This window comes from Monodelphis domestica, chromosome 1 (assembly GCF_027887165.1).
Source record: "Monodelphis domestica isolate mMonDom1 chromosome 1, mMonDom1.pri, whole genome shotgun sequence".
Lineage (NCBI taxonomy): Eukaryota > Metazoa > Chordata > Mammalia > Didelphimorphia > Didelphidae > Monodelphis > Monodelphis domestica.
In genome coordinates this window covers 168389477-168404731 of record NC_077227.1, presented here as the reverse complement: position 1 = coordinate 168404731, position 15255 = coordinate 168389477, and the positions used below count along the sequence as shown (strand labels likewise).

General features: G+C 37.2%; 1 protein-coding gene across 2 annotated transcripts in view; it reads left to right on the top strand.

Moving 5' to 3' along the window:
* The window catches only part of CGNL1 (cingulin like 1), a 193571-nt gene that overhangs the window by 163385 nt on the left and 14931 nt on the right, over positions 1 to 15255 (top strand). For both annotated transcript variants that reach the window (XM_001377830.4, XM_056809509.1), the window contains exons 13-14: positions 1763 to 1924; positions 7763 to 7852. In XM_001377830.4, the coding sequence (XP_001377867.2) occupies positions 1763 to 1924; positions 7763 to 7852 (252 nt within the window). The remainder of the gene's footprint in view (positions 1 to 1762; positions 1925 to 7762; positions 7853 to 15255) is intronic.

Here is a 15255-nt window from a genome sequence, read left to right as displayed (position 1 = left end):
ACAAACAAACAAAAAGAAACATACTTGGCATCCGCTATATAGTAAGCACTGTGCTAGCAAGATGCTGGAGTCGATACAGAGGTTTAAAAAACATAATGTCTCTGCCTGCATGAAGCTTACATTATGGCAATTGTATTTCAATATAACTGGTTTCCTTTGTAATCCTACATATTTTACTCTATGCATTTAAAATCTTTTCTGAAAAGAGGTCCAGAGGCTTCATGAGACTAACAGAGAGGTTCACTCCCCTTTTTCTCCTCCACCCCAAAAGGTTAAGAGCCCTTAGCCCAGGGGGACACAAATAACCGTGATACAACAGGGAGCAATGTAATAGAGTGGGGAAAGTATTGGATTTGGATATAGAGGCTATGTGTTAAATCTGGCTCTGTTATTCTCTTAACTGTCTTGGGGAAGTCACTTAAATCTGAGTGTCTTTCCTCTCACAGAGTAGAGGTAGCGTAAAGGAATAAGATTATAAGGGGATAAGAGAAAGTGAAGATTGTCTCCAAAAAAGCTATTGAGAACAGACTCAAAACTGAGTCCTTCCCCAAAGCTGGGGTTGGCTCCTGAGGTAAAAACCCCAAAACCTAAATGCTAGAACCTTTGGATTACCTTGGCCAAGTTGTGCTAGATCACTTTCATGATGTTATCCAGTAGCAGGAACCTCCAACTCTCTCCAGACAAGTAAAGGATAGCAAACCAGAGCTGCTGCTTCTCTTCAGCTTAGAGGCAAGAAGCAACTGCAATAATAGTTTTTCTCACAAGCCCCTCCTCAGCAACTCCCCACATTCCAGAATCTTTTTCAGGGACCGTGGCTAAACTTTTTCTCAGTCTCTTTGGAGACAATTTGCATTTTCTCTTATTCCCTTATAACCCTATTCCTACAGTTTGACGACTTGATGTCTAAAGTATCTTCCATCCTTCAATCCTATGCCAACAATCAAAGACATACAATCAAACTGCTGCATGAACTTCAAAGTATTGGTGGGATTTATCTCTCCTTTATGACAGGATAAGATAATTATTTCATCAAAAGAGATTCAACTATCAGGAGTTCCATCTACCTACTCATTTTTAATTTGTTTCCCTTTTTATTATAAGCTCAAACATCAGCAAACATAAACATTGCAGCATAGAAAACTAGAATTTGTACACTAAACTGTAACTTCCATTTTTTACAGTTTTTGAAAAGTGAATATTAGATTTAGCCTGAGGGTAACAAAACTGCCCCTCCTTATCTATATTTCCCTTTGCTTTCTTTTGTGTATTTAAAAAATGTTGGGGGGGGTGTTGTATTTTTTCTTCCATATACTGAGTTTGGCAAAGCTCTTTACTAATATTATTTCATTTGATCTTCACAGCAACCTTGGAGGGTAAGGTGCTGTTATTATCTCTGTTTTAGAACTGAGGAAACTTGAGTCAAAAATAAGTTAAGAGACTTTCCCAGAGTCACATAGCTAGTAATTCTCTGAGAATGCAGATTTGAACTCGTATTTTCCTGACTCCAAGTCTAGTGCTCGATCCATTATGCCACCTGATGCCTCTGTTCATAAATGTCCACAGAAGACCCTTAGGCACTGGACCTAACAAAGTAACATTGGTAGCCTGAGGAACAAGTGGCTCAGGATAAGTTTGAACAGTATTTCTGTCTTTATGATCAGAGCTGAGTTTTTCCATCAGCTTTCCATGAATCTTATTGTTTGCCAAGATTTTTATCTTATCTATAAGTTAGAGGATACTGACCATCTCTTTCTCCCTGCAGATGCGCCTGATGGAGGAGGAATTACAAGACTACCAAAGAGCTCAAGATGAAGCACTCACAAAAAGACAACTTCTAGAGCAAACCTTGAAAGACGTTGAGTATGAATTAGAGACCAAGAGTCATCTTAAGGAGGATCGCAGCAGACAAGTTAAACAAATGGAGGTATTTTTAATAACAACTAACATTTATGTAATACTATGTTCTAGGCACTGTACTAAGCTCTTTACAAGTATTTTTTAAATTTGTTCCTCTCAACAAACCTATGAACTAGGTGCTATTATTATCCCCATTTTACAGATGATGAAATTAAAGCAAACAGAGGTTAAGTGACTTGCCCAGGGTCATTAAGCTAGTAAGTATCTGAGGTACTTCTTGAATTCCAAACCCATCATTCTCTTTATTGTTTTACCTAGGTATCTTCATGGTCAAAGGATTAGAGGCTACACACACATGTGCATGCAGGCATGTTCTGTAGAAGATAGACCTTTGAAACTTTTTTTTAACCCTTACCTTCTGTTGTAATATCAATTCTAAGACAGTGTGATAGAAGGTTTGCACATAAGAATAAGTGCCAGGCTGAATCTTTCTCCTCCTCAGGGGAAGGGCCCCAGGAGGCTAGAATCTTGAAGAGCCAGAAGATTCCTTCTGAAGAGCAGTTGGTCTCTCAGTTTTGAGAAGCTGAAGAGAGAGGGCTGGTTAAGATTTTCTCCTGAGGGTTACCCACCTTTTTCCTGCTAGTGACTAGCTTCCCCCCAACATTTCCCGATTGAAAAAGACTACTGAAGAGAAACCTGAGAAAAGACATTGAGCTCTCTGTCAGACTTTACCTCAGCTCCTGTTGCCCTGGGTCTGAATGGTGGCCAAGGGGCCAAACCCAGGGTCAGTCAACCTGACTATCTCTCAGGGGATTCAGGCTGCCAAAGCCTGAGTTCCCCCCAAACTAGAGGAGGGAGGGAAAGGGCTTAGTCAAAGATGAGACCCTCTTTTCCCATTTTCCTTTCCTATTCTTTTCCCTGCCAGCCATTCCTTTGTATTACCCTAATTGAATTAATTGACATTAAGTGGTTATCCTTTCCCAATTTGAATCAAGTGTGAATGGAACAGCCTAAAGAGGGTGGGAAACATTTTGGATCTAGTAGTGGAGGAGGAGGAGGAGGACAAGAGGGACAAGAGCCAATCTGGCCAGAACAACTTTCCCAGGGTCACACAGTTAGGAAGTATCTGAGGCCAGATTTGAACCCAAGTCCTTTTGACTTTAGACTCTATTCACTGTATTGTTACCTAGCTGATCCTAATCCTGGAAGTTTTGAAAGATTTTCATTTTAAGCTTTTAGGCTATAAAATCATTCATTTTCATTACTCTTGATTGGCTAGAATTTAGTAGTATAATTTCTTTATATGATTAAGAAACTGGTGAGAGGGTAAGGATTGATAGACTGACAGTTCCAGAAGAGACTTATATGGCGAACATTTTAAAGACTGAGTGTCCAAACTGCACCCTCACGCCACATGTGAGCCACCCCTTTACCCCAGACAGGGGGAAGAGGAAGCATTCCCATTGGGCTGCTGGGCAGAAGGGTGGGTGAAATGAGGAATTTCCTTACGCACACATGGAGAGGGGGAAGGGAGCAGCTCCCTCCAGCAGGCATACCATAGGTTTGTCAATACAGCTCTAGTACAACTTCATTTTAGAAATGACAAAGCTGAAACCCAGAGAGTATGAACAACATGCCTTAAGTCTCATAGAAATTTCCTTAGAGACATCAGTCTTAGAAGTCAGTTCTAGAAGTCCTCTATGTCACCATATACTTTATTTCTGGTTCCTATTTCTGACTAACCTTTGCTCATGTGTAATCCAGTTTTTCAGATGTTTACAGCATAATAAATGTGATGTAATTTAATTCTCCAACTACTCAGTGAGCACTGTGATACACTTAACACTGTACTAAACTTTGCAGAACAGGACTTTGTAAAATAAACATCTAATTCAGACCCTTCCCTCAAGGAGTTTACCATATTTTGAGGAAGAGAAGAAATAATCACATGAAACACTTAGGCAATAGAAAATAAAGCCTTAAATTAATTTGCTAAGTAGGTATAAGTCCCTTAGATAACTTGAAATACTTAATAAATAACCAGAAAAGGATAAATCAAATTAGAAAATGTAAATAAGAATAATGTACTGACAGTTGTATAGGTGTTATCTTAGAATTATCACACCTAAACTTAAAATAACACAATTCTTAGAACAATGCCATCCACAAAATAGCATTATCCAATATGATGAGACATTGGATTAAAATAAAACTCGGACCACATTTACTGTTAGGATGTCAAGATATTTTTAAAAGGCAGATAGATGTTGCTGAAGAACAGGATGAAAAAGAATGAATATGTAGGCAATCTAATTCTTTTTAAAAAATAAATAAAACCCTTATTTTCTGACCTAGTAATGATTTGAAGACAGAAGGGCAAGGGCCAGAGAAACAGAGTTAAGTGACTTGCCAAGAATCATACAGCTATGGAGTGGCTAAGGTCAAATTTGAACCTAGGTCCTCCTAATTCCAGGCCTGGCTCTCTATCTCCTGTGCCACTAAGATGCCCAAGCAATATAATTCTTGAATCTATTTATATTTACTCCCCTCTCCCCTCTATAGCTATGAAATCACTGACATCACAACTAGTGAATACTAATTATGATATTACTTATTTCTTTAAAAACATCTCTCCTGTAATAGCACCTACCTCATAGGGTCATTATTAGGATCAAATGAAATAACATGTAAAGTGCTTCGTATACCTAAATGAATTCTGGTTGTTTTAAAATAATAATATAAGAATGTATTGTGTTTTAAGAAATGACAAAAGGAATGGTTTCAGAGAAACCTCAGAAGATTTCCATGAACTGATATAGACTAAAGTTTGGAGAAATCCAATCAATGTAATGACTAACCAGGGAAGACTGGTTAATTAAATGAAGAATGAGATTTTAATGTTTGGGCATGGCCAATGTGGAAATTTGTTTGGCTTAACTGTATATTTTTAATGCAAGGATTTTAATTTTCTTCTTTAGGGAGAGGAGAAAGTAGAGGGAGGGAAGAAATGCTTGATAATTGAAAGATAAAAACAAAAAACAAGTCTCTCCTAAGGGAAAAGATGGGCAGGCTAAATTTAATTAATTAATTTTTTTAATTCTCTTTTAAGATTGTTGCAAATTGCTAATAAGGCCCCAGAATTCTTGTTTTCTAGGAATGTGAGAACTAAGTGCAAGATGAAGCAATGTTAACTCAGATCATTGAAAACTGGATGACTTCTGCCCCACATATCCATCTCATAAGCAAGCCAGTTCATAGTATAGGCATTGGCCTACACCAGGGAATCAACCCAACTATACTTGTCATAACATGGGCAATGGAAACACTGGAAAGGACTTTATCTAGCTCAGGTCATCCTAGGAAAATTTAAATGGTATTTTCTCTTTTGAATAGGGATGCTTTTACCAATATATTTCAATATGATTGTTTGTTGGATAGATCACAAGATGGATGAATGGAAGTAGTAGTAGAATTAAGGTGATTTTTTTTAACTTGAGCAAAATTTCAGGGAGGATCTCTTTTATTCATTTTAAATTGCAAATACAGCAGTCTTAAGGTCCCCCTAACCAGTGAGGGGAGTACCTGGGCAATCAATTGCCCTTACAGAGAGAATTGACTTATGAGAAAAGTAGCGAGCTGCCTTTTTCAGACTCTTAGCTATTCTTCTATTTTCCCTTGCATGTCTTCCATAAGGAGCAGAACCATACAGAAATTACTTTTTAGCCAGCTCGGTGATACTGATTATCACCAAAGAACTTCTTCATCAATTAGAGGGTGAATAATATGGTTAAGTGAAGTGGGCTATGTTTATATAATAGGCCTGTGGTGGTGAACCTATGTTACACATGCCAGAGGGAACACTCAGAGCCTTCTCTGTGGGCATGTGTAAGAATTGAAATAATATTTCTACCCAGATAAAAATTTTATAAAGTTTATTGGAAAGGGTAGACAATCATTCCTATAAGTAACCTGACCGTGTGGTCCCTAGCCTGCCAGTCTCTTCCTGATTCTCTTCACCTGCCTGCTCTGTTTTCTGACCTCTTCCTTCTTCGTTCTCTTCTCGGTTCTCCCCAGTTCTCTCCCTCTCAAGCCCAAAGACTTGACTTTTATTGCCACACAGCATGTTGACTGACAAAACCTGGTGCAACTGTGATATGTCAGGAATGTTTGATGGACAGATCAAGCTACTGAGGAGGAGGGAGGGGAGGATCTTCCTTGACACACATGCATTTGTCACCCGAGCACAGAGTTTGCCAGAATTCATTACTAGAAAACCAGAGGGATGCAGGGCTGGACTGTTCCTCCCCACCCTTTACATGCTCATCTGAGGACATCACCTGCCCCTGTGAAAGGTTCACCATCACTAATATAGACTGTGTTTTATGAAGATCTCTTAACTACATTGTTAATATTCTCTGTGCAATTCATAGAACCTTTGGGTAATTAGATGATTCTTACCCTAAGCTAATTAAATGGGTACTGGCTTGATCTTTGAGGTGCTTTAACCTCTAGGTCTCCATGCTTAGCAACATTGTTCCCAGATGTGTGGTAACTACACTTGTGACAAAAGATTGTCTTGGTAGATGTTTTTTGCAGTTTTGTAATCCCAGCAATGGCATTTCTTGGCCTTTTGCCACTCGCATGCATTTTACCTTCTGTGCATAAAGAAGAATCTCTAATTTTTCCATCCAGTTTGATCATCCTGGGGATAATACTTTGGTATTTTGATAGATCATGATCTCATTGATATGAACTGAACCTCTATTGGTCAGTCAGTCTGTCAGTAAGCTTACTATGTACGAGGCACTGTGCTAAGAACTGAGTTTAGTTCATCTATGCTATCACATCATGTGTAATCTGTGTTCATGTTTTTCAGCAGATACTACATAGAGAAATCCACTTAATGCTGTGGTAGGCTTTTCTTTTTCTTTTTTTCTTTTTTAAAGTTATCACAGGGGGTTTTAGTGTTCTATTGGGGATGCCCATTTGAAATTCTTCATATTCAATATGTTACTGGCCTACCTCCTTTTCCACTATTGGTGTTCCTCTATTCTCTTTTTTTACCCATACTACTTTATGTGAAAGTCATTGCCAATAATGTGCTTTTGCCTGTTTATACTCACTATGTGCCTTTCTGTTGTTAGTTGGGTTATTTGTAATATTCTTCTGAGATTTTGGTGTTTCCAGAGACAGTATTTATCCATAAATATTTCAGAACCCAAATCCAGGACTGCCAATTACTTTTCTAGCATCTGTGGCTCCAACTTAATCCAAACATTTAAAATAACTATGGACTGGTGGCTAGAGAATAGAAGTAAATGCAAAACCTGCAATTCCAGGTATAGAAATTTGCATTTTTTTCTCCTGTCCTTTTCCTTCCCATTTGCAGAGTTTCTTTGAAGTATATTTTCCATAACAAAAAACAAATTGTAACTAAAACCCAATTCAGAAAACTTGGTATCATAACTTTTTGAATACAAATTTGGCAAAATCAATTAACTTCAAAACATGATCCAATATTGTCTTGAGTTTGTTAGAAGGATAGGATTATTTAGTTGTCAAAGGTACTTACTTACCTTGCCTTCTCTGAGGCTCCTAAGAGCAATGTAAGAATTAGTAGGGTGGTACATTTTACACAAAATGAAATATTCAGAGCTTCTTCCTCCCTTTGGGCAGTACTTGCTGAATTCAGGATGAGTGCTTTAGGCCATGCATGGGCCCTTCCATTTCAAATTGGTGGTTCATTGGGACCAGAAAACTTCTATCACAGCCTACCCAGCTCCAGGCTTCTGTCCTCTCCCCTCATCCTGACACTTGGATACTGTCCCCTCAACAATAGCTGCCTCTTTTTCAGCTAATAAAAAACCAAACTAAATGGATCTATGTATGTATGGTTTTTTTATAGGACAAAATTTCTCAGCTAGAGATGGAACTGGATGAAGAAAGGAACAACTCTGATTTGTTGTCTGACAGGATCACCCGGAGCAGGGAACAGGTACTGTAGTTGCTGAAATGGTCAAGTTAACACAAATTAACTCTCCCTCCCCCTTGGGAAAAAAAATTTAAATGTCTCAATATGAACAGTCAGACAGAGCAGGAATCCTTAATCTTTTTTGTATTGTGGTTCCCTTTAGGAGACTGGTGAAATTTATGCATTTCTTAGAATAATGTTTTTTAATGTTTTTAAATGCATAAAATAAAATGCACAGAATTACCAAAAAAATAAACCCCCACACACAAAAAACCCAACTAATTTTGTTATGAGAATATTAAACAAACAAAAGAGAAAATAAATCTTTTTAGGTTAAGTATTGAATTAAGAATTCTTGTTAAGAATTATGGTTAAATGATTAAGCAGTTTTCAGATGAAGAAATCAAAGCTATCAGTTATCATATGAAAAAATATTCTAAATCCCTCCTGATTAGAAAAATGCAAATTAAAACAACTCTGAGATACTACCTCATACTTATCAGATTGTCCAATATAATAAAGGAAAATGTAAATGTTGGAAGGCATGTGGCAAAAAAAAAAATCATTCTGGTGGGCAATTTGGAACTATTCCCAAAGGACTATAAAATAATGCATACCCTTTGATCCAGTAATACTACTACTAGGTCTGTATCCCAAACTGCTAAAAAAAAGGGGGGTCAGGGGGAGGGTTCTTGTACACAAATATTTGTAACTTCTCTTTTTGTGATGGCAAAGAATTAAAAATGGGAGGGATGTCTTTCAATTGGGGAATGGCTAGACAAATGGTGGTATGTGATGGTGATAGAACACTATTGTACTATAATGAGTAATGAACAGTATGATTTCAGAAAGAGCTGGAAAGAACTATGTGAACTGATACAGAGTGGAATAAGCAGAACCAGAAAAACATGGTACACAGTAACAGCAAAATTGTGGAATAATCAACTGTAGACTTAGTTACTCTGAGCAATACAATGATCTAGGAAAATTCTGAAGGACTTAGGACAAAGAATGTTCTCCACCTCCACAGAAAGAATTATTGGAGTCAGAATGCAGATGAAAGCATATGATTTTTCAATTGTTTATTTAGGTTTATGTTTTAGGGATTTGGTTTTATAAGTTACTTTAAAAAATGGATTAAAATTGAATTTTTAAAAAAAGAATTAAAGTTAAGAATCCTTTGACTAAAGGAAAGCTTATATTTTTAGACTTAGGTCAATATCCCTCAATTCTTTAAGCTTAGAGATGTTGAATATGTGGGCAATTATTTCCTGCCCAGCATAATAAAATTGGGAAATATAAAAAATACAATAGAACATAGGTAATGTTAGCATGTGTTTGTTTTTTATTGTGAATACACAGTCCCCAGGTTTAGTGGCCTTATTTCTATTTGAGTTTAACACCAATGATCTTTCACTAAGAGAGACCATAAGAATTACCTTATAGCAGCATAAAGTACAAATTTCTAAAGAATGTAGATAAATGGTTAAGTCACAGAAAAATCCCTTAGGCTATAAAGTCCGTGAGGCTAGGGACAATGTCTTATCTAAATTTTGTGTCTCTTCTATTTTGTTGTTTAGTAATTTTCAGTCATGTCTGACTCTTTATGACCCTTTTTAAGAGTTTTTTCTTGGGAAAGCTACTGGGATGGATTTCCATTTCCCTCTCCAGTTCTTTTTCCAGATGAGGAAACTGTGGCAGAATTAAATGATTTGCCCAGAGTCATACAACTAATAAGTTTCTGAAGCTGTTTCTGAACTCAGCTCTTCCTGATTCTAGCCTTGGTACAATACCCACTGCACCACCTATCTACACATACAGATAAGCAAAATACAGTGCTTCACATATTTCTCTTATTTCATTTAAAAAAAAAATAGAAACCCTTACCTTCTGTCAGTTCCAAGGCAGAAGAGTGGTAATGGGTAGGCCAGTGATGGCAAACCTTTTAGAGACTGAATGCCCAAACTTAAACCCTGGTGCCACTTGTCAGTCCTACCTTACTCCAGATGGAGGAAGGAAGAAGTGTTCCCATTGGGCTGCTAGGCAGAGGGGCGGGGCATGTGAGGAATGTCCTTGTGCACAAGTGGGGAGGGAGAAGAGAGCATTCCCCTCCAGCACAAGTGTAACAGGTTCACCAACACAGGGCTAGGCAATTAGAACTAAGTGATTTGCCCAGGGTCACACAGCTAGGAAGTATCATAGGCCAGATTTGAGTCCAGGACCCGTGCTGTCTCTATTCCTGGCATTCTATCCACTGAGCCCCCAATCTGCCCCCTGCTTCTCTTATTTTAATGAATCACCATTACAGTTCTCAACTCCCCTGTTTCTTGTTAAGCAATCTTCATGAATTTCTGTTGCTAAAAAAAAACAGTAATGGAGAAGTAGCTAATCTCTTGTTAATGACACTTTCTGATATTAACAATGTTCGTCCTCAGTCAGTAGATATAGACATATCTCTTATTGACCTTTCTTATTGGCCCTTCCAGTGTACTAGGACTGAATAGGATTTATGCTTTTTTGGCACTGACTTCATAAACCCAGGATTACCTTCCCAGCAAGATGAAGCATCAAAGTAGGGCTTTAGAAAAGAATTTTGCTCATAGTAAATGCTTAACAAAGGAATACTGAATAAAATTGGAAAAATATATTTGGTTATATACTAGGAAGAGGACCGGATATTCTGTTTTGTATTGTTACTGAGAATAATTAATTCTTCAAGTGTGTGAAGTGATACAATTTACCAGCAACTTGCTAGGTAAACATAAAGTCATTCATTCTGACTTTGAATTGACATGGGCAGAAAAAGAACTGATGTATATTATATTGTAAAATTATATGACGAGGTCATTATGGTCCTTGAACTGGTGTTGCCAAGGACTGGGCAATGCAGACTGGTAGGAATTTGTTCATGTGCCTGAGCTTTGTTATTTTCAATTCAGCAACTGTTTTTATTAAGTGTCAATTATGTGCATCAGGACCTAGAGATACAAGAGTAAAAACATAACAATTGTAACATGTTCTACAATCCTTAGTATACATTCCTTAGATGAACAGAAACAATGTGAAACATTGAGAGATTTTCAGTTGAGCAGTGGATAAGAAGACAAGTTTTGGGATCAGAAAGACCTAAATTCAAATTTAACCTTAGACACTTAGTAGGTGTCTGACTGAGCAAGTCTCTTAACTTTCTTCAGCCTCAGTTTCCTCATGAATAAGGGTCTTATGTGAGATTCAAATAAGATAACATATGGATAGTCCCTTTGTAAACCTTAAAGTGAGTGCTATATAAATGCTAGCTATAATTTTTATTTATGCTGGCATCCTGTGGCTGGCATCTAATTAGCTTTAGAGTTTCTCGAAGTAACAGGAATTCTTAGTTTGGGGTCTATAAATTTGTGTATGTGTTTAATAACTTGACTAAATATGTTGTTAAGATATCTTAAGTATCTTTTAAAATACCTATTTTAAAATATCTTTAAAAAATATATATATCATATATAAATCTTTTGATAAGTTTACTTCAACATATTTTGTTTCCTTTGTAATCCTATACACTTTAAACAAAAATCTGAGAGTGGCACAAAAGCTTCACCAGGATACCAAGGTTAAGAACTCCTGCTCTAGAGGGCAGCTAGGTATCTCAGTAAATTGAGAACCAGGCCTAGAGACATGAGGTACTAAGTTCAAATTTGGATTCAGATACTTCCTAGGTGTGTCACTTAAACCCCATTACTTAGCCCCTTACCACTCTTCTGCCTTGAAACTAATTTGATTCTAAAATGCAAGGTAAGGGTTAAAAATTAAAAAAATAAAAAAAAAGAACCCCTGTTAAAAAAAAATAGAATATTTTTGGATAACAATCATGGTAGCCTCTGGAGATTGGTAAAACAACTTGGGTTTTTTTTTAATACTTTACTGTCACAAAGTTCTTGAGAGCTGAGACTGTTTTTGCCTTTCTTGATAATCCCAGTACTTAGCACGATGCCTGTCACATTGAAGTAATTACTAATTACTTGTTGCCTCTCTAATATTATTTTATTTAATCCTTCAACCATCTCTGTGGATTATGCATTGTACAAGAATTTTTGTACCTACTATAGAGATAAAGAAATAGAACCTCTTAGTTGGGGGCAGCTAGGTGGCTCAGTGGATTGAGAGCCAGATGTAGAGATGGGAGTTCCTAGGTTAAAATCTAGCCTTAGATACTTAGCTGTGTGATCTTGGGCAAGTCACTTAGCCCCCATTACCTCACCCTTACCATTCTTCTGCCTTGGAACTTCTGAGAGTTTAAGCCTCCAGCTTCGACAAGGAATCCCTTGACACAGTCAGAATTTGAACACAGACCTTCTGGCTCCAGATCCAATTCCCTTTCTACTCTACCATGCCATCTCTTGATATCCCTGGGACTTAGTACAGTGCCTGGCACATAATATGCACTTATTAAATTTCTATTGATTGGTTGAACAAAGGCACCTTTCTGTGGAGGTAGTTCCTGACTTCTAAAAGCATTCCCTGTATAAATGAACAGATATTATGAAATCTTTTAGGGACACTAAATCAGAGCTTGATACAGTTGCCTTTATAGCTCTTTCTCATAGCCTGAAATTACTGAGACTGATCACAAAGAAATAGGGGCTTTTATCATTTGCTTTTGCTCTTCAGTGTAAAGGAGACTTCTCTGTGGCCTTATCCATGCCAAATCAACCATGTCCATCCTTGCATTTCAGACTCATGCCAGCAGGATGCCTCTTGTGAGCTGCACTAATTTAATGAAGTGGTTAAATAAAAACCCCAAACTACCCAGTTGTAAAAATCCAAATATAACAGACCAAACTAAAATTTTACTGTGACCGAGAAGTCTCTTAAGTTCTTGCAACAATGCGAAGAACACTTTTGGTTTTGAGTTCCTTCTAGAATAGATAATAATAATTTGCATTATTGGGCATTTTGAGATTTACAAAGTACTCCCATAATAACCATGGTAAGTAGTCCATTTTATAAATGATGAAACTAAGGCTCAGAAATGTATGTGTCATGTGAGGGCCACAGTTAATCCTATATCAGTTGGCATGCTTTGGCTTATTGGGTAGCTTAACATCAAGTGAAAGCCTTTTAAGTGTTGGGACTAGAATTTATTTAAGCTTATGGAAAAAGGAGAGTTAAACATTGAAATAATACACAGAAGAGAGCAGAAGAAAGTTCAGAAGGGACCAAGCAGGAGAGTTTTGTTACCATCATATTAAATTATATTTACATATATATATATATTTTAAACAAACAACAATAGATAGAGGAGACAGGAAAAATACTGGGACAAATGTAGATTAACTAAAATGTAGACTGCCCAAAAAAAGATTCACGAGAATTTTTTAAAAATTTTATTTAAAAACAAATGGTATAACAGGTCACAGTTTCATATGATGCCCTCTTTTGTTTTTTATTGAAATATTCATGTTTATTTTTGTTGGTTAAGATCATAATAAGAAAGATAAATTTTAGAAAGAAAATAAGACCTAGATTCCGATTTAAAAACAAAAAACAAATGAGAAGCTGAGAGCAGACTGTTGCAAGACATCAGCTTTTCCCTCCTCCTGTGAATGTGGAATATCTGTGTTCAGTTTGGCTTGAGCCAGGTGACCAGAAATCCTAATTAGTAGATAAGTTTTCCAGACATCTTGGACACTTAGATTTAGATTTTCCTTTCAGATCTGACTAGCTGGCATGAAGGTATGGATTGAAATTTTGCCCAGATGAGTTCATTTTCCAGAACTTTTTTTTACCTTTCCAGAGTCCTCTAACTGGAGAGAGTTTGTTTTCTCAGCTAAGGATATTTTTCCCCTAAGAGGGTTTCTGATATACCTATTAGGGCCAAAGAATGAATTTCTTCAAATGTTGAAAAGCAGGGATTTGACTTATTAATTAGACTTTTTAAAAATAACTATCACTTATATGCTTTAAGATCTATAAAGCACTCTACTAATATCTTCTCATTTATTCTTATAATGACCCTGAGGGGTAGGTACTATGAGAATCCCCATTATAGATGAGAAAACTGAGGTGGACAAAAGTTAAATGACTTGTCCAGGTTAGTAAGTAGTTTCACACAGTAAGTGTTTAAATCTGAATTTGAACTTGTCTACCTGACTCCTGATACAGCTTTAAATCCATTGTGCCACCCAATTCCCTCTAAATGAAATGATGGTAAACCCACAGAACTGTGAAACAAAGAATTTTAACCTTCACTCTTCCCTTCATCCTTCTACATGTGTGTCCCTCCTTACCTGAATGAAAGAAAAAAAAATACTTTTTTCTTTAATACTAGCTTTTATTGTTCCTGAATTTGACTTTTGAAAGCTATCCTACAGACCCTAACAGAATACAGATTCTGGAATCAGAAGACCTGGGTTCAAATGTGGCCTCTTATTTCCTAGCTGTGGGACTGGGCAAGTCACTTAACCTCCATTGCGTAACCCTTAAAACTATTCTATCTTGGAACTGATACTTAGTATGGATTCTAAGATAGAAGGTAAGATTTGTTTTTTTAAATCCTTCACAGGTCCACTCTTCATTAAATAGAAAGATTTTGGGCCTGATAGTATTTGCTTCCATATAGAGTTTATAGTTTACTTTTGGTAAAAGTTGCAAACTTTGAAAGGAAAATGCATTTCAGTGCACTTCCAAATATGCTCAATATGCGAGTTCCCTGGATCATCATGCAGTTTACCTTTATCTGTCTGCAGTGCCAGTGAGTGTAGGCAGTTAATAAAACAGCTATGGTTGAGAAGAGAAATTTTCTGTTTGCAACAGAGACTAGAAAGCCCCAGCCCAATGGAAAGATATTCATCCAGCCCTAATCACTTGGCAGGCAGAATGAAAAATACCAATCTCAAACCGTCGGGTGGCTTCCGAGTTCTTTCCAGGAGCCTACCGAGGCTGCCCAGTTGCCATGGCAATCATAGAGTCAATACAGGCGGATAAAGTTGCTGGAGCTGCCACAGTCACTTTCCAGAAAGTGATCCCGGGGGTCTGGCACACACCTGCTCCTCCGTCAGCACCAGGTGGCCAAGGCCAGTAAATGAGAATGTAGAAATGAAGTCTCCCCCCCTCCCCCCCCCGCAATGAATGAAGGATCAAAGTTTTTATTAACTTTATCCCAGCCTCAAATCTGCCTCTTGTTGAGTCAGCTGCTTGAAAAACCTGGTGTGTGCAGTCAGTTAATGTTCATTTTTTTTTCTCTTCATGAGTAGGTATCATACACAATATTGGTAAGAAGTGTAAATTTTCTAAACTCATTGTAGCCCAATGGTAAACACAGGTGATGGGGCTAAATATTGTTATTAGTGATCATAAATATTTCTGGTTTTTCATTAGCCAAATATGCAGCTGCTTCTAATCCTAAAAGCTGGCAAAGGCCACTGGTGCCTCTG